General features: G+C 50.0%; 8 protein-coding genes across 8 annotated transcripts; 4 read left to right on the top strand and 4 right to left on the bottom strand.

The window, feature by feature from the left end:
- Window positions 1-1,278: 1,278 nt before the first annotated feature.
- BDQ94DRAFT_167258 (CVNH domain-containing protein) lies at window positions 1,279-1,696 on the top strand (the record flags this gene model as incomplete). The annotated part of the gene is made up of 2 exons (XM_026770763.1): window positions 1,279-1,411; window positions 1,494-1,696. The coding sequence occupies 2 exons, from the start codon at window positions 1,279-1,281 to the stop codon at window positions 1,694-1,696; spliced, it is 336 nt and encodes a 111-aa protein (XP_026630211.1).
- Window positions 1,697-1,876: 180 nt separating this feature from the next.
- On the bottom strand, window positions 1,877-4,498 carry BDQ94DRAFT_184011 (uncharacterized protein). The gene has a single exon (XM_026774546.1). It carries the CDS (start codon window positions 4,213-4,215, stop codon window positions 2,092-2,094), a length of 2,124 nt encoding a protein of 707 aa, XP_026630210.1. The 5' UTR covers window positions 4,216-4,498; the 3' UTR covers window positions 1,877-2,091.
- Window positions 4,499-5,223: 725 nt separating this feature from the next.
- Window positions 5,224-8,166, top strand: abp2 (putative ARS binding protein Abp2). The gene is made up of 2 exons (XM_026774545.1): window positions 5,224-6,085; window positions 6,145-8,166. Exons 1-2 carry the CDS (start codon window positions 5,405-5,407, stop codon window positions 7,837-7,839), a joined length of 2,376 nt encoding a protein of 791 aa, XP_026630209.1. The 5' UTR covers window positions 5,224-5,404; the 3' UTR covers window positions 7,840-8,166.
- Window positions 8,167-8,430: 264 nt separating this feature from the next.
- On the bottom strand, window positions 8,431-9,228 carry BDQ94DRAFT_167255 (uncharacterized protein; the record flags this gene model as incomplete). The annotated part of the gene is made up of 3 exons (XM_026770762.1): window positions 8,431-8,875; window positions 9,002-9,054; window positions 9,130-9,228. The coding sequence occupies 3 exons, from the start codon at window positions 9,226-9,228 to the stop codon at window positions 8,431-8,433; spliced, it is 597 nt and encodes a 198-aa protein (XP_026630208.1).
- A 757-nt stretch (window positions 9,229-9,985) lies between these two features.
- BDQ94DRAFT_167254 (uncharacterized protein) lies at window positions 9,986-10,604 on the bottom strand (the record flags this gene model as incomplete). Its single annotated transcript, XM_026770761.1, has 2 exons — window positions 9,986-10,429; window positions 10,488-10,604. The coding sequence occupies 2 exons, from the start codon at window positions 10,602-10,604 to the stop codon at window positions 9,986-9,988; spliced, it is 561 nt and encodes a 186-aa protein (XP_026630207.1).
- Window positions 10,605-11,178: 574 nt separating this feature from the next.
- On the bottom strand, window positions 11,179-12,171 carry BDQ94DRAFT_167253 (uncharacterized protein; the record flags this gene model as incomplete). Its single annotated transcript, XM_026770760.1, has 3 exons — window positions 11,179-11,820; window positions 11,868-12,049; window positions 12,117-12,171. The coding sequence occupies 3 exons, from the start codon at window positions 12,169-12,171 to the stop codon at window positions 11,179-11,181; spliced, it is 879 nt and encodes a 292-aa protein (XP_026630206.1).
- Window positions 12,172-13,537: 1,366 nt separating this feature from the next.
- BDQ94DRAFT_137636 (ketohexokinase) lies at window positions 13,538-14,917 on the top strand. The gene is made up of 6 exons (XM_026765087.1): window positions 13,538-13,624; window positions 13,684-14,077; window positions 14,141-14,299; window positions 14,355-14,416; window positions 14,471-14,581; window positions 14,676-14,917. Exons 1-6 carry the CDS (start codon window positions 13,578-13,580, stop codon window positions 14,845-14,847), a joined length of 945 nt encoding a protein of 314 aa, XP_026630205.1. The 5' UTR covers window positions 13,538-13,577; the 3' UTR covers window positions 14,848-14,917.
- Window positions 14,918-15,153: 236 nt separating this feature from the next.
- On the top strand, window positions 15,154-16,627 carry BDQ94DRAFT_137633 (ribosome biogenesis protein BRX1). Its single transcript, XM_026765086.1, has 3 exons — window positions 15,154-15,511; window positions 15,589-16,457; window positions 16,529-16,627. Exons 1-2 carry the CDS (start codon window positions 15,279-15,281, stop codon window positions 16,430-16,432), a joined length of 1,077 nt encoding a protein of 358 aa, XP_026630204.1. The 5' UTR covers window positions 15,154-15,278; the 3' UTR covers window positions 16,433-16,457; window positions 16,529-16,627.
- Window positions 16,628-16,953: the final 326 nt, after the last annotated feature.

The raw sequence follows: 16,953 nt of genomic DNA, 5'->3' as shown, positions 1-16,953 counted from the left end.
CCTGGTCGCTTGCGAGATTCATGGCCTATGATACAGATCGAGATCGAATCCAGTGCTACCTTGCGCAAAGCAAAGTGGGCATTCCGATGCAAGGGAAGGCCAAGCAAACAATAAGGCCACGCAAGAGGCGTAATGTGTTGTTCCGCTGGGGCTACGGTGAAAGACATTTCGCCCCATAAACACCGCGCCAAGAGGATTCGCCAGGTCAAACAGTCTCCATAGCGGGGTTTTCCTGGGATAAGCCACACCACAGGTTTCGATCTGCTGATGGTAGAGCGTTGCCAGCCAACGGTTTCCCGTACACTCTTTTCCCGGAATTATTCTGCCTAAGGCACTCAGCCCTGTCAGGGGCATTTCTAACTTCTTGGCCAGCAAACAAGAGATTCGAAACACAGCCACTCCGCCCGGAATCGCTCAGTCTAAAAAAGGGAATGTTGTCAATCAGCCTTATGTCATTATCTCGGCTCTGTTTCACTCGCCAAGGGATTATCCCGTGGGGCGTCGTTACGCCCTGTGACTGTCAGCCCAACAGAAGCCCATGGATGCATCTGCGACCAGCCGGATCCAACAGCAGCCGCAAATGCTCATCGATGACAAGCATGTCGCCATTCCAGATTCAACGCACAGCGGGCCATGACATGCACCAAGCGCCAATACCAAGACTGCTGCCTAGGACGATAGGGAAACGGACGACTGACCATGGAGATGGAGCCCTGCCTGTGGCTGAGATGAAGGGGGAGGGACCCTTTCAGGGTCCACCGCTGACCTGTCTGCCAAGAAGCCTCATTGAGCACGCGGAGTGGGGGGATCACTGGCCCCAGAGACCACCATGAAACAATAATTGTCAATTCCTATGGAGCAATCAGCCACAATAGTGGGAATTCTGGCGCCTGTCTGGGGCTAGAAACGGTGAACCGTCAAATCACCGTTCATGGTGCTTCACTCCATACTGGGGTTGTTGCATTGCATTCCCCTATCCCAAGAAGCCCCCACGAAAATAGCCTACCTACTCTTACCAGGTTGTCGACAATCAATCAATGAATGCTCAAGCCACTGGCAAATGACCTGAGGCCAAGTGTATGATATCCATACTCAGGATCTCTTGGTGACTGCGAAGAGCCGACTCCACTGAGGCTCGACGAGGTATATAAACCCCCCCCCCCTTCATCCCCTCTTCCCCTCCATCAACAAACCCAACCACAACCACAAAGCAATCAATCTCATTACACAACCACCTTTCATCCATTCCCTCATAACCTCTTTCACAACTCCATCACAATGAGCTTCTTCCGTACCGCCGAAGACATCCGCGTCGAAGATGGCCACATCCTGATCGCTAGAGTCGCCAACGAGGAGGGAGAGATGGTCGAATCTACCCTCGATCTTAACTCGTGCATCGGAAACGAAGAGGGTATGTGATCCGTTAGCAAGCTACCAGAGCGTAGCCATCTTCTACTTAGATTATGGCCAAGCTAACCATTTACACCTAACAGGTCGCTTCCTGTGGGGCGGCAACGACTTCGCCGGCAGCGCCGAGGACATCAGCTTCGCCATTGAGGGAGAGGACAACGTCCCCGTTCTTAGAGCCAAACTCCAAAACTCCGAGGGCGAAGCCTTTGACGCTGATGTTAACCTGGGCGAGCATGTCACCAACAACAACGGTACCCTGGAGTACCAGGAGGAGTCCCTGTTGTAAGGGCGGGGTGTATTATTGAGTGAATCATGACAAACAGACTATCATGTCTTGATAAGTTTATGTGGAACTATATGAAATACCATTCCGTTTGAACAAGTAGCATGCTCCTATCCCAGATTAATCTCCTTAATTCTACCGCTTCGGTTGAACTTCGTCTAATGTTGTCAAGATTGCCAGCATAAGATACAAAATAGAGATGGTATTTTTAAGATTGCGAAACAGCCAACTCACAGTCCCTATGCCCACGCTATAGAAGAAACTCCCCATTCCCGAAAATCAACCTTTTATCGATCCCGAACACCTTGACCAGATTACCCAGTGTGTATCATGTGAGATCAAAAGAGATAAACTAGATGAAGCACAAATACACGCCAGCGGGTCAAAAAAAATTAAGGCTACCACGCATGTCTCCCATCATTGACTTCCAGGTCATTCCCATTCCAGTCCTCATCGCCACTGAGCTCGTCGTCGAGAAAATCCCCCTCATTGTATTGTGTCTCAGATGGACGCTGATTGTCAATGCGGACCATCACCACATCGCACATGCCTTGGATCATAGTCGATGGTATGTCGCTGATCTCCCGGGATTCTTGCCTCTCTGCCTTTTCGGTTTCATCATCACCGGTCTCGGAGAATTTCCTCAGAGCAAGACGCGCGCTCTTGCGTTTGGATGGTGTTGAAAGTCCGCTATGCTGGGTATCAGAGTGTGTATGGGTCTCCTCTGCATGTGTATTACGACTCTGATGGGTTACGTCTGACTGTGGTACGGCGCGAGGAATGGAACGGAGACTCGGGTCCGGGGGTGGGCTTCGGCGCAGGAAAGTCTTCTCAAGCTTTCCGATCCATTTCTCTCGAAAGGACGCACGATCCCGCCAGCCGATCTTTAGGATTGCACTTATTACAAGTCGTCGCAAATTTCGCAGTTCCGATGCCGCATCGATGAGCGTTCCAAAGAAGACTTCGGCTGTCGTATCGTCCCATTTGCGCAACTGAATCAGCTCAATGTCTTGCAGCGTGGACGGCCAGGTTGGAACACCGGCGGACAGATCAAGAAGAGTTTGAAAGTGGGGTTCGACGTCATGATAACTCGACGCATCATACATGGATATATCCATGCGGAACTTCTCGAGATTCTTGCAGGACTCTGCAAGATTCACAGCGAAAGCTAAGCTTAGATGGCGGTTATGTCTCAAATCTAAACTTTGAAGATGATGACCATGTGAGAAGAGAAATGAGCCAAGATTCATCGCAGTGACCGCGTCGCAGTTGTTAATGGTGAGCGAAGTAAGTCCCATCGGTAAGTTGGGTAAGAGGTACTCGTTTACAATGGAACATTGCACAAAGTCTAAGCGACGCAGCTCTGGGAGTTCTCGTAGGGTTGTCGCAAGAACCACTTCGTTTTCATCGGAGCCCAGCTCATCACCATCTGCATCCTCCGACGTTATGTGCAACAATCGAAGCTCCTGGAGTCTATGGAATGCGGGCTGCAAGTGTTTCTCTAGCATGATGGGCAGCAACTGTCTGGTCTCCATGAAGCGACTGTTCCACTCCCAACAACGCAGTTGTATTGAACTGGAGACTAGTGATGTAAAGAGAGAGTCCGGGTATGTCCATCTTGACCGTGGGTTCAGCCAGGGGGAGCCGCCCAGGAAGTAATCTTCTTTATGATAGAGACGCAGCGTTTTGACCTGAGGGGTTCGTTCAATTAGCCTTGACAACTCAAAATAGCCCAGGGTCGGTCCGCTTTTGTAGAATAGAAGACTCTCGACGTCAACGTGCAGTTCTTTGACCTTGCTAACGTAGTTAGTGGAAAGAGAGTCCTGGGGCTTAGCCAACAGCTGTAGCAAGCCATGGGCCTTGGCTGCTGGCAAAAGGGGAGGGCTATGATAGAGCGCCGCCAGCGCAGGTTCATGAAACGCATGACACATCAAAGCAATGTTCACAAGCCATTGGACGGAGCTATGCCTGCTCGCGGTCTTTTCATCCATTAGTGGGCTTGATGCGCAGGAAAATATGTCAAAGAGAATGTGGTATGGGAGGGTTTGCCATGGTGGAATAACCCCCGAAGTAACAATTGGCGTACTATCCTCCTCAACCTTTCTACGTTTTTTGAGCGGTCGGCCCAGCTCGATTCGTCTCCGACCCGTGCGCTTCTCCACTTTCTTTGTCTGGGAGCGTGTTTTCACGGTTCGATTACGCGGGGCTCGAGATGGCGCGGAACGACTGTTCGTCTCAGTATACGGATAAGTAAGATGCTCAGGGGCATCAATCGTAGGGACTACAGCTTCCGGCTCATCATTCGTTGCATCAAAGTCATCGTCAGTGGATTCCTCACGGTAGGATGTGGGCACACGAGCTGAGTTGCGGGGGCGCAATGAAAGCGACAAGCGCCTCGCTCGTTCCTCGTCCGACTGGGTATCCTCGTCATCACGACCTTCGGAGCTGCTTTCTTCATGGTAGGATTGGACTTGAGTGCGACTGGAACGGATGGGACGAGACGATCTCGATGACGGAGCCATGGCGGCACGAGTGAATTGATGTAATAATACTAGGCGGTGTGGGAGAGCACTGGGAGTGGTAGACGGCACAGGAGCTGTTGCTGCTAGTGCGGCCGCTACTAAGCTCCAGGTGGTGTGAGGTAGACGAGATGCAAGGGAGAGGATCGCATTTCATCTGGAAAGCGCTCGACGAAAAATAAGAGAGGAAGTGAGGAAGCCAGAAGAGAAAGGGAAACGAGAGGGAGAAGAAGAAGAAATTGTAAAGAGGGATAGGTTGTTGTAGAAGGAGGAGGAAGAGGAGGTGAGTTACGGAGGAGTAGTAAGTAGGGAAAGGAAAGAATGATGTCGGCGTTCCAGGTCCATCGCAGCTTCCCAGTTGGGGAAGGCGGAAAGGCGGACAGGCGGGAGGCGGGAGGCATTATCGATAAGGGGGGAGTCGGGAGATTCACTACGCCTGAAGTAGACTAGCGGAGGAGACATGTGACGAGTGTGACGGGCGTGACAGGGCCAGGCATCAAGTTCCCCCGCCCTGAGGCCACAACACTAGACTATAACAGGCATCGCAGCGTAGGCCTGAAGTCCCGAAATAGAAACAAGTCAAGTCAGCTCCTCCCAATCGAGTTATCACCGGCTTTCTTTAAAGCGCCGCCGTCGGCCAGCCACCTTCTCCTCTTTTTCTCCTCCCCCTTCCATTTGGCGCCTGGTGACAATGCTCTGTCGGTCGAACCTTCGTCGCCGTCGTCGTGGATTGATGCTTCCAATCCCGAGCGGGTATCATCTTTGCTTGTTCTGACTCTTGCGAGACAAATCCTCCCCCGAAATCCCCTAAACCATTGATTGATTTCCATGCGCACTACTCGTCATTGGGCTGGTCCCTAATTTTACCCGTGCGGTTTGCGATCTGATAGGGTCTTACGACGTCGGCGCGTGCTGGAAAGAAGATCTGCCCTATCTCATCTCTCTCATTGAGTCAAAAGCTAAAATCCCATATGATACTACTCCTCCACCTTCCCTCCTATCCTTATTATTCTGATTATCATTATCATTATCATTACTACTTCCTGTGTTTATCATTGCACCAACGTTTCTTTATTGAATATATAGAATCGCTTTCGATCCGGCGACTTTTCTCTCCCTTTCTCCCTTTTCTTGTTCACATAATCAAAGTGTTTGCTGTTGGCTTGTTCATTGTTCCAAAACAATCATCGAGATGGAACCGTCATTTCCCAACGTGATGAACCAACCTGTGCCGCCGGAACGGACTGAATTAGGGCCTCCGCCGATGGTCATCCAACAGTACGCAAGGTATCCTCCGGCTCTGGAGCCTGGTTTACATAGCGCTTCTTCCATAGGCAGTGCTCGCACTCACATAGCTCCCTCCAAATCCCCTCCTCTGGCGCGCAAAGCTACCCCGCGCAGTCTTCAGGCATCGCCAACCGGCCCACGGCCCATAGCGCCGCCTCCACCTCCACCTCCACCACCACCTGCAATGGTGGCGCACTCTGGACCTTCGATCTCACCTCCGATGTATGATTCTATCCGTCCCCGGCCTCCACGGGACTCGATGGATCAGACAGAAACCCGATCCCTGCCTTCTCGCGATTTGACTGACAGCTCCATCGATGATGCCTACATCATGTTTGTCTTCTACTGCAATCCAAACGTCCCTCTGTCTGTGGACACATCAGAGCTCCGCAAGAACTTTCGCTGCCCACCTCGGAGTGATGGCAAGAGTTTCAGTATATTCGCATTGTGGGAGCTTATTCGGAAGCTAGACAGCAAAGAGCTAAAGACATGGATACAACTGGCGATCGAGCTGGGGGTAGAACCGCCTTCATTAGAGAAGAAACAGAGTACTCAAAAGGTCCAGCAATATGCTGTTCGGCTCAAGGTTTGTCGCTAAACCCATTCCAGACTGCATGTTTAACTAGAAGACTAATGAATACCTAGCGCTGGATGCGCGCAATGCACGTGGATGCCTTCTTCGAATATTGTCTCGGTCATCCGCATCCCTATTACACCCATCTTCCGCCTGCTAATGTGATCAGCGATAGCCGCGATGGAGTGCCTCTTGAAGAAGATCTTGCGCTACGGGCTCTGGTTCCGCAATGGAGGCCGAAAAGGGGACGGAAACGAGCCGAGGAAGAAAACGAAAGACTAGCCATGGCGAAAAGGCCCCATCTCGATCCAACAATGGGCGTCCTGCAGCCAGGGCCATTCCCAGGCCCTCCAGGACCATACCCACCAGGTGCCCTGCCATTTAGCACCTTTCCTGACGAGATGGGGTCGCATGATCCGTGGATGGGCAGCGCACCTCCATTCCCACCGGAAGGGACTTCTGAACCTTCGTCGCAGTCTAACCCGGACCTGCGGTGGCGACCTATCGAACGAGATGCTTCCCCAGGGGGTTATCCGCATTCTGCTATAGCACCGAGAAGCCAGCATGAGTCTGATGTCTTCATCCAGCCTGCAGAGCCGCGCTCAGCGGTCACAATGTCTTCTTCCGGGGAGAAGACGCGGCCTAAACGACGCCATGGCCCAGCAGTGTCATCTGCCTGGCCGAGCAACACTGGCAGTAATGGAAAGACCCGAGGCCGGCCACCAAATCGAGGGACTGTTTCTGGACCTTTCTCTTCGTTCCCAGTCAATCCCAATCGCACTGATGCATCTCATTTACCGGGCCCGGGGCTTCGGTCCTCCCCTGCTATGCTCCTGGATCAGGACCCTGCCAGTCGTTACAATCATTCTCCTTTCCAGCAGTCCCCTACGCCGTTCCATTTCGGTCCCAAGCCAGATAAATTACAGCTCCAGGTACCACCCCACCCCGGCACACCTGTCCGTCTGGCAACCCCTCCTACCCTGATGGTCAATGGTATCAACAATGCTCCTGGCTCAACAAAGATGGAAGGGCAGGGAACGCAGCGTAATGGCACCCTTGCTCCTCTAAACGACTTCATGAGTAATGTGGGCGTCACCAACCCATCTGCTTACGCAAACCGCAATAGCGTACCACATGCGGATATATCTTCCGATGACGTTGTACGTGTACTGTCAAGCGAACTTCTTCGTGGAAAGACCACCGGTCGGTCTGCTCCCCTCAGCACTGAAGAGGCCCGGGCTCTTGCAATGTCTGTAGTGTCCAGCTTGACCACTACATATGCAAAGCTACCAGCCGGCTTGGCGGCGCTTATGTCCGCCTTACATCTGGGACTTGGACAGCAATTTGGCTATCCAGGAGTGACAGACAGCCTGATGACCGTAAATGTCGAGTCAGGGCCTGCCATAACCTCAGACACGCCAAGCACCGATGGAAGCCCCAACTATGTGTACACCATTTCTCATGAGTACAAGCACGGACTTCGGTTTTCAACCAAAGTCACATACGGCGACCTCAGCATTAGCACTCCCACTCCGGACAGCCACAAGCTCGACCTTATGCCCCGGGTAACCGAGGAACTTGAAGCCAGCATAGCAGAAGCCGACAGCATGACAGATGCTGAATTCGAAGTGGATGCGGAGGATTCAACCCCCGACGCAACGTGGAAACAAAGATACCTCAAACTCCGAGCGCAAGTGCAGCGAAAGGAGCGAATGTTGTCGCAATATAAGCGCAAAATCCTCGAGTCTGTGATGGCAGACATTTAGAGATGATTCGCGGCTCTGTGAGCACTGGTCGTTCACAGCGAGTCAGACTCTTAATCATCTCCTAACAAATCCCCTCCTCCCCGACTTGTTGTGATACCCTATACAGTATATTCTCATATCAATGGTCGAGTCTCACCTGGACACATTTATAAAACTTCATTTCTTCTGCTCTTGGTTGTCTGTCTGTTTGTCTGTGGGCTGGAGCCAAATGGCGCTCTCCTGCTGTTTGTTGGTTTCGGTTCGGTCTTCTTTACAGATACCCCTTGAGCGAACTTGTTCGATCTGCTTCAGAGCCTGTTAATTAGTATAGAGTCTATTGATACCATCAAATGCTTGATTCATATCTGCAGTAACTGAAGCCCTATGCAAGTCCTAGAGTCCATCAAAGTAGCCTGTCGGAGTATCGTATGATACAATATCCATCCCTTATCGCCCAACCTAGTAGAACGCAAGCAAGCAAGCAAAAATCAGAACGCATCAAACTTCCGTCTGCCCTATCCATGGTCAACTAGAAACTCATCCTCCTCTAACGGCAAATTGCATAACCTAGCCTACCAACTATGGAATCCAGAGGAATAAAAAGCAAAGACCTCAAGCCTCATTCACCTCCACCCCCTCCTCCTCATCATCCCCAGCCTCCTCCTTCACAGCCAACTCCCCACCAACACCAGAAAGCCCCTCCTCCTCCAATGCCCTCATCTCCTCATCCTCCTCAGTCTCCTCCTCATCATCATCAACACCTTCCTCCTTCTTAATTCCAACACCGGCATGCTGCTTCTTCTGCATCAAACTCTCCGCCCGAGCGACAGCCATCTTCTTCAACCCCTTCGCTTTCTTTGATGCATCGCTGATGCCATCGGCCTTACGCTTTCGCGAGGTCGGAGTTGTGCTCCCTGCGGCGGCAGTACTACTAGCAGTGGTAGTAGCTGTTCCCGGTCGTTTCTTGGCAGGCGTGTTGTTAGAGGAGGAGGGGAGTGAGCCACTGCCTGAGGTGTTGATGCCGTGGGACTTCAGGAGGCGTTCGTAGCGCTTTGCTCTGGTTATGGGTAGCATGATTAGTATAATACGTTAGGGTTGGCGCAGTAGTGTAAGTTATTGTTCGTGACATCTTGGGTACTAGTACTAGGTGTTATGTAAATTCGAAGGTGGGGGGTGAACGTACGCAGCGGCTTTGGTGACGATACTGCATTCTTTAGCGACGGCGGTGAAGTCAATCTAATTGGTTGTTAATGATCTTGTCGATAGGGTGAGTTTCTTTGTTTGGAGAGGATAGTATAGAATGGGACTTACCTTGCCGCTGTTGGAGTGGCGAATACAGCTGAGGAGGAAATGAAGCTGCTCGTCTGGGGTGATGCGTGTGGGCTTGGTAGGGGTAGTTGTGGTGGACATGTTGGGCTGGGTTTATTTCTGCTTTGTGAGTCTGATTGTGAAAGGGATGCGGGTGTGAGTAGATGTAGGTGAAAATCCTCTCGTTTCTTCTGATTGTGGACTCGGTAGAGTATCAGGGAGTCCGATCGGGTGAACAGGTGTGAAAGATGGAAAGAGGGGTGAGAGTAGGGAGAGATAGAGTAAGAAGTGGGGAGAAAGGAGGAAGACGGAAGAGATCGAGAAGAAGAAGAAGATGGGAGGGCAGTAACACTGAGATGGGCTGAGGGCTGAGGGGATGTTAGTGGAGTCACTGCTGGCTTCGCTTAGGGTTCTTGTGAATGAGTCTGGGTGTCTCATTGGGGGATGAAGAAGTGAAGGATCGATCTCTAGAGAACAGTGATGTGATACTACGCTCTGGCACTTCTATACAGCTACAACGGAATGGACAAGTCAGTAGGATAATTCTCCCATTCAGCAGATATCTAGTGCTCTGATACTGCACACCCCATCCCAATGCTGTTCAAGATCTCTTAAGAAGAAACAAGAAAATGTTGGTGTAAACTCCGCAGCGCAAGTAACAACACAAGCCCTGCAATGTGGATAGGAATTACAAAATGCGTGAACCTCCAGTCCTTCCAGATAAGTTCTCCTCTTATTCCTTGCGGTGAAACGACCTTCCACGACAGGGTGGACCAAATAAAGACAAGTTCCGAGCATTAGGTATAGACTCGGATTTCTAAGATCCTTCCAAGCGTTGAGCAGAATCACGAATTGTAGTTCAAGCCGTAGCACTTTCCATGTCAGCATCTGGGGTATTGTCTTCGATGAGAGTGTCCGCATCGTCCTCCTCTTCCTCCTTCACAGCAGCAGCAGATTTAGCTCCGCGCCTGCGGCCCTTGACCTCTGATTTGAGCGTACCAGTGGCAGGAATGGGCTTCGAAGTAGCCTTTGCTCCCTTACGCGTGGCGACCTTTCTACCCTTGGGCTTGACGGGAGAAGGCTCGTCGATATCAGATTCCTCATTGACGCCATCGCCGGCCTCAGTAGTGCCAGTAGCTTCTTTATCCTTGTCTCCATTGGTACCTGCGCTCTTGAGTATACCAGAGCCGGACTTGGCCTCAAGATTGTTCATGCCGTAGCGCTTGCGGAGGGAACGGAAACGGTTGCCGACAGAAGCAACATTGCTGTAACCCAGCATATCTCCAACCTTGGTAAGATCGATCTGGAGAGAAGAAGGGCGTATTAGTAGAGTCGATATGTGCGATCAGAGGTCATATTACCTGCTTGTCGTCCCCCATGCATTGCAAACAGGCAAGGAAGAAATGCGCGTCTGCATTAGGGATTTCCAGACCGGTATTATTTGACTTCGCGGCCTTTGACTTAGTAGTCTTATCCATAGCGAAGGTTAGAAAATTTAGTTGTCTAGATGGCAGGGTGTAGAGAATTTGTAGAACAGATGACTTAGTTATGAGAAGTGAGTAAGAGTGAACGGTCTAATCGGTGAGATGGAGAGGAGATGAAAAGGGAACGTTCAGGTGGTGAAGGACAGAGACAAGTGAGACGTTGAGCCACAGGTCCCCACTATATAAACACGTCAAAATGTGAGAGTCCTCACCGAGCAGTTCGCTGCTATTTTAGGTTAATCGGCGAGACCAACTTCTGGTCCACTCACCCAGTATAGCTGGTATGATTTGTTTGTGATGGCGTAAGGGAAAAGTGAAGCCAGTAATAAGGTGTTATGCACCATTGATATGAAGACTACCGCGCAGCTAAAGAAGAACTTCATAAGCAAAAGCAATGTCATATTTCTGCTACCAGAATAGTCCTAGCTAAGGAACAGTGGTCCTTGTGACCGGTTGTCAAAGCCAGCAACAAACCTCCAGAAAACCCGCTTCCAGTTCCCACAAGGATTGAATTCTACCTGCCAGTGTCTATCGTAGTTGCAGAAGCCAGGATCTTGACTTGTTTCCGTCAGTCCTCAATGACAGTAATCTCCGACTTCTTCTCCGATAGTTCCTCCTTGATTTCCCTATCCACACCCTTGCCTTTGTCGACCGGTTCATCTTTCACCTCGTCCAACCTCTTCTCCTCGTCTTCTGGCTCAAACTTAAAGTCCTCCCAGCCAACAGAAGCCATAGCCAATGGCAGGTACTGCTGCTCGTGCTGCTGCTGCGGCTGCTGCGGCTGCTGATAGCTACCTGCATAGCCCATCGGCATGTACATGTTATATTCATCCATACTGTATCTGTGCGGATAGTAGTATCCCCACGGATACGCCGACGGGGTGACGAACGAACCCGGCTGCATAGCATGAGGAGGAGCGAGAGGAATATCTGCCATACGAACCATCGTCTCATCGTAACTTTCCTCCTTGACCTCCTCCTTAATGGGGACGAGGGGTTCAAAGTCAGGGTAAGAGGTCACCGGCACTATCGTGGTCCTTGCCCTACTGGAACTTGCTCTGGCTGCCCTTCTGGTCTCAGCTCTCTTAGGACGCGCCACTTTCTGGCTAGACCCTTGATTCTCCAGCTGCCCTTTGAGCCGCGAGTACCGCATTCTTGCAGCATGCCCATTGGAGATATTCAGCTGCGAGGCAACCAAGGCCCAGTCGATCTGCTTAGTAGTCAGCTACTGTCACTGTATTCCAGGTGTGCACAAACCGTTCTCAAATCCAACTGTTTCATAATGGTGTACAAGAACTTTACAGCCGGCTCATCAACTGACATGATGGACTTGGTGCGTCTATAGTTGGACGCGGTGGACGTAGCCGATGATGGATTCGTTGGAGAGGCGAAATCATTCTCGGCTTGATGATCCATGGGTAGGTCGGGCTTCATAGTACCTGTATACCAGAAGCATTCATGTCAGAAAGAACAATTCAAAAGGGGATATAACAGGAGGGGACATACCAGAAGCACTGGGCTTGACGGTGGTTTTGGTAGGAGTTGGGCTCCGGCTTTCCATCACCTCAACTACTCCAATGTATGTGTGTCCTGTGCAAGCACAATGGAATATGAAGTGTTCACAGTACGAGAAAGATGTTGGAGGTGAATGATGGGAGATGGAAGAACATGGATTTGGACCTGATACTTATAGGCCTACTTTCCAGTTCCGGAATAACGTTCAGTATCTCCTTTGTGAGTGAATCCAGGTACTGTATGCATGCTTTCCGTGAGGGCTCCACTTTGTTTCCGACAATAACAGCGTATGCGCAGCTAGGTATTGCCTCCATGTAGATGCCTAGCGTCCTGTTCCTGTTCCTGTTAATATCCTTGAATACAGGGCCTGATTGGTGCTACTCACCCGTGCACGCAGGATAGTGGATCAGACTGCTGGTGCAGGATTGGTATACTGAGGGCAGCTCACCAGAAAACAAAGCAAAGGCTGGTTCTAGATGCACTTTAGAAAATTAGTGCAGTAAGGCAAAGTATGCTCGGCAGTCTAGCCATGGTCTGTAAATCAGGTTTACCCTTCGGATTAGGCTTGCAGTGCCAGCTACTATTGTTACAGTAAGAAAAAAATCATGTTCAAGAAATAAGACTGTTCAACTCGACATACTAGGCCATTGGGAGTGTACATCGTGTGAAATTTTATTACATACTACTAGTATCTTAGTTGTATTTGATCGAGACGGTTGGCAGAACATATACTAGCAATATAGTAATATACACACCAGTCAAGAAGTATAACGCGTAGAAAATAATTCATAGTACCCTGTATGTGGTCCTATCTTGCTGTTGTGGGAATATCATCTCTAAGCACTGAGCCTCCTGTCACTTTCATGCATAACATGTTTAGATGCGTATAGTAGGACCGACATTAGGTTTGATTAATCGATGTAGGCACAGATAGCTGCAAAAGAATTTCCATAGTGAATAAAGCATACTAATGTCCTGAAAACGTTCTTCTGCCTGTAAGCAAAAGTGGATATTTTACCTTTTCATGAAACACCAATCACACCAAAATGATTAGCAGGTAGTATCGATGTCTCATGTTATTTTATCTGTCAATTACTTACGGAAGATGCCGTGGTTTCTTGCATATCAACGTGGCTCTCTCCGCGACAACTAGTCACTACCAGTATCTCTCGATGGTAGAAGCCGTCCAGAGTACGGTTGTTTCCATTTATTTTCATTATACATGGTGAATGCTCACAGGGAGGATTCAAACCTACTGCCTGTGTCCTTGTTGTCCGTTCAACCGTGTTCTCCGACTGTTTACTCGATCGTGGATCTCCAACTTCAGCGATGATGTCGACAGTGGGTCCTGACTAATCCCACCACCACATTACCCCTCTCGGCATACAAGTTGCAGCAGATATTCAGCTTCAGTATATCATTCCTCTTTGTAGGAATCATCGAGTAAACAAGATGTCATTGGTCGCAATAGGTGCATGCTATCTGGATACAATCCTAACGTTGGTTGGCGCCTCTACTCTTAGTTCCCACCATTTCAGTAACTCATTCTTTGTATTAGCACCCCCCACTACCCAGGAGAAGATGACAAGCTACGGGCTTCGAGTATCTCCCATCGACGGGGAGGTAATTGCCCAAACTCTCTGGAAGTTCTAAAGCAGTTGACAACGAGCAGTCCGTCGACTGCCAATGTCTCCCTGAACCTTATTGCTGTCCTACCTGCGAAGACATCTACTGCTTCCCAGGAGATCCAGTCGGCATTCAAACCGCACGTTAACCTATCTCATTGTATCTTTCGAGAGGCCTTCAATGAGCCCGCCTCAAGCTACATCATAAAAAGCGAATCGTCTGGCAGTCGGACCATTGTCAACTACAATGAACTGCCTGAGATCACGGTAGACGAGTTTACCCAGATTGCAGGCAATCTCACCAATCCATCCTGGTTCCACTTTGAGGTTTGTCACGATGCTTTTTACACTTATGATGCATTCTTCAGGAGCTAACAACTTCGTTATCAGGGTCGGATACCTGATATAACTCTATCATGTATCCAATATCTCCGTCAACAGTACCCATCCGCGACTATCAGCGTCGAGGTTGAGAAGCCTGGGCGTGAGGGTCTGCAAAACCTCGCAGCGGAAGCCGACATAGTGTTCTACTCGAAGAGCTGGGCTCAAGTAAGGGTTCCTTGGGCAATCTACATCGTGTATCTCTCTGACCACTGACATGCAGGGCAACGGATACCAAACTGCTGAAGAATGTGTTCAGAAAGAATCCACACTAACACGGAAAGCGTATGGTCCTTGCTGTATCCTACACGTTGAGAATATGAGTGCTGATTTTACCAGGTCGTTGCTATGCTGCACTTGGGGTCAAGGAGGTGCAGTGGCCTTTGAGACCAAGACGCAGAGTCTGGTTCATAGTCCTGCATACTCTGCAGCAAACTTTCGAGTCATCGAGTAAGTCCGCCAACAACTTCTTCTCCTCGTGATTTCTGGTTGTGCCACATCCGGTAATTACTGTATTCGAACGGCCCCTCTAACATTGAACAAGCCCGATCGGCGCAGGTGATACTTTTATAGCCGGCATGCTATACGCACTAATCTGTCGAAGAAATGAATGGAGCCTGTCACAGAAATTGGGCTTTGCGAATCGACTTGCTGGTATGAAAGTCTCCCAGGAAGGATTTTCGGGCCTTGCAAGAGCTTTGGAGTCTTTTCCTTAGAGTCATTGTATATTATTGCAGAGAACCACTTTCAATGCAAAGTACTAAGTAGTAGCGAATATAAATCATGTAGTGAAAATGTATTATGGTGGGATCAAGAGTAGGAGAGCAAGATTTATTAATAATGCAGCCGTTATGCTTATCGATGAACTGAGATCGACCATTTAAGCTGCAAGATTAACTATTCATAGAGCATAGCGCGCATGTTCTAGTTCAGATGTTGAATGCTCGTTACGTACTAATAAAATATTGTCATGAATACACGTGATAAGGATCTAGATTCAACTGTAGGAATATACATATATCACGTGACAGATATCTTACGCATGGGGAAGGCGGTCTCAGCCAAAAATTATTCTGCCCGCAGCTTTTTCTAAATTTGCGGGCGATCAACAGAATCGGAGTCTCCAAATCGCTACAACCCATTCACCATGGCATCCGTTTACAAGACTATCTCAAAGAAGGCAGCTCGTCAGCTCGCCAAGGAGGAGGAGTTCGATGAGGAGGATATCGAGATGGAGGAACTTCTCGACAACGCCGACGACACCACCGACAGCGAAAGCGATGAAGAAACTACGACCGAATCAGCCAAGAAGCAGCTCGCTCAAGGATTCATGCCCAAGACTCGTGTATTGATGCTAACCTCTCGAGGTGTGACATACCGGTATGCTTGATGCCCCCATCCAACATGATATATTAACAATGTGCGAATGTGACGCTAATCTTTTCTGTTTGCTGCAGCCATCGACACCTGCTCGCCGACCTTGCGTCTCTGCTTCCTCACACTCACAAGGAAAGCAAACTTGACACCAAGAAGAAGACCGCTGGATACAATCTGCTCCTTAACTCTCTTGCCGACCTTCACTCCTGCAACGTGATTTTCTTCCTCGAGGCTCGTAAGCAGGGTCAGGACTTGTACCTCTGGCTTGCTCGTCCTCCCAATGGCCCGACGATCAAGTTCCACGTCGCCAACTTGCACACAATGGCTGAATTGAATGCTGGATTCAGCGGCAACTGCCTCAAGGGTGGCCGTGGTCTTGTTGTTTTCGATCGCTCTTTCGACGAACAGGGTCCGCTCATGAGCCAACCCGGAAACGAATACCGGGGTCTGATCAGAGAGATGCTGCGCGGTGTCTTCTGTGTCCCTAAGCGTGGTGTCAAGGGCATGAAGCCATTCATTGACCGCATCATTGGTGTCTTCGGTGTCGATGGCAAGATCTGGATTCGAGTCTACGAGATCCGCGAGTCCGAGCCCGGAAAGAAGTCTGAGGATGGTGCAGATGCCAAGCCCACTCCCAAGAGCAAGGACGGTCAGCCGGAGGTTTCTCTGGTCGAGATCGGCCCCCGTTTTGTTCTTACGCCTATTGTCATCCTGGAGGGCAGCTTTGGCGGTCCTGTCATCTATGAGAACAAGGAGTACGTGAGCCCGAACCAGGTCCGTCGCGAGGTCCGCATGAGCAAGGCGGCTCGCTACGCCAAGCGCAGAGATGGGCAGACCGACCGGTTCGCGAAGCGGTCGAACTTGGGATTGGGAGAAGGCGAGAGGAAGCCGGATGCGCTCGACACAAGGCAACTGTTCAAGTGATCGATTTCCGTTTTGTTGGTTCTTTCTGTTGTTTTACGCCCTATTAGACTTGATATCCTCAAGGGATGTATATGTATTGATGCGAGGGGTACATGCATGGTCCTGCTGGCGTCTGGTGTGAAATAATAATAAAAGTTTTGATGCTACGGTTCACTATTATCCTGATTTTATGGATCTAATCATAGAATAAACGACTCTTGGACTTACTGAGTGGATTAGTATACTTGCTATGAGCCTCAGCGATTGGTAATCGGGGAACGGTCAGTCTTCCAGCTCTCCAAAGAGTGGTGTAACTTGCAGCAAGGGAGGCCACGAACTACTGGGCTGTACGTTCTTGAGCTATAAGTATGTCGCAATTTGACTTAAAGTACGAAGTAGCTGGTGAGCCATGGCGCATCTGCGGAGGAGCGTCTGCCTGGCTGGAAAGCGGAATGATGAAGGGGGATCCTGTCAAGTGACTTGGCGGCGGGTCTCCCTTTGCCTGCCCCGGATTTCCTCAGCGCAGCTGCACCCTTTCGCTC

This window comes from Aspergillus welwitschiae, assembly GCF_003344945.1.
Source record: "Aspergillus welwitschiae strain CBS 139.54b unplaced genomic scaffold BDQ94scaffold_5, whole genome shotgun sequence".
Classification (NCBI taxonomy): Eukaryota; Fungi; Ascomycota; class Eurotiomycetes; order Eurotiales; family Aspergillaceae; genus Aspergillus; species Aspergillus welwitschiae.
This window is presented reverse-complemented; position numbering and strand designations above follow the sequence as displayed.

Coding starts and splice junctions, on each gene's coding strand:
- BDQ94DRAFT_137633 (XM_026765086.1), top strand. CDS start 15,279: ATGGCATCCGTTTACAAGACTATCTCAAAGAAGGCAGCTCGTCAGCTC. Junction 15,512..15,588: donor TCTCGAGGTGTGACATACCG/GTATGCTTGATG, acceptor TGTTTGCTGCAG/CCATCGACACCTGCTCGCCG.
- BDQ94DRAFT_137636 (XM_026765087.1), top strand. CDS start 13,578: ATGTCATTGGTCGCAATAGGTGCATGCTATCTGGATACAATCCTAAC. Junction 13,625..13,683: donor TATCTGGATACAATCCTAAC/GTTGGTTGGCGC, acceptor TCTTTGTATTAG/CACCCCCCACTACCCAGGAG. Junction 14,582..14,675: donor GCAAACTTTCGAGTCATCGA/GTAAGTCCGCCA, acceptor ACATTGAACAAG/CCCGATCGGCGCAGGTGATA.
- abp2 (XM_026774545.1), top strand. CDS start 5,405: ATGGAACCGTCATTTCCCAACGTGATGAACCAACCTGTGCCGCCGGAA. Junction 6,086..6,144: donor AATATGCTGTTCGGCTCAAG/GTTTGTCGCTAA, acceptor ATGAATACCTAG/CGCTGGATGCGCGCAATGCA.
- BDQ94DRAFT_184011 (XM_026774546.1), bottom strand. CDS start 4,215: ATGGCTCCGTCATCGAGATCGTCTCGTCCCATCCGTTCCAGTCGCACT.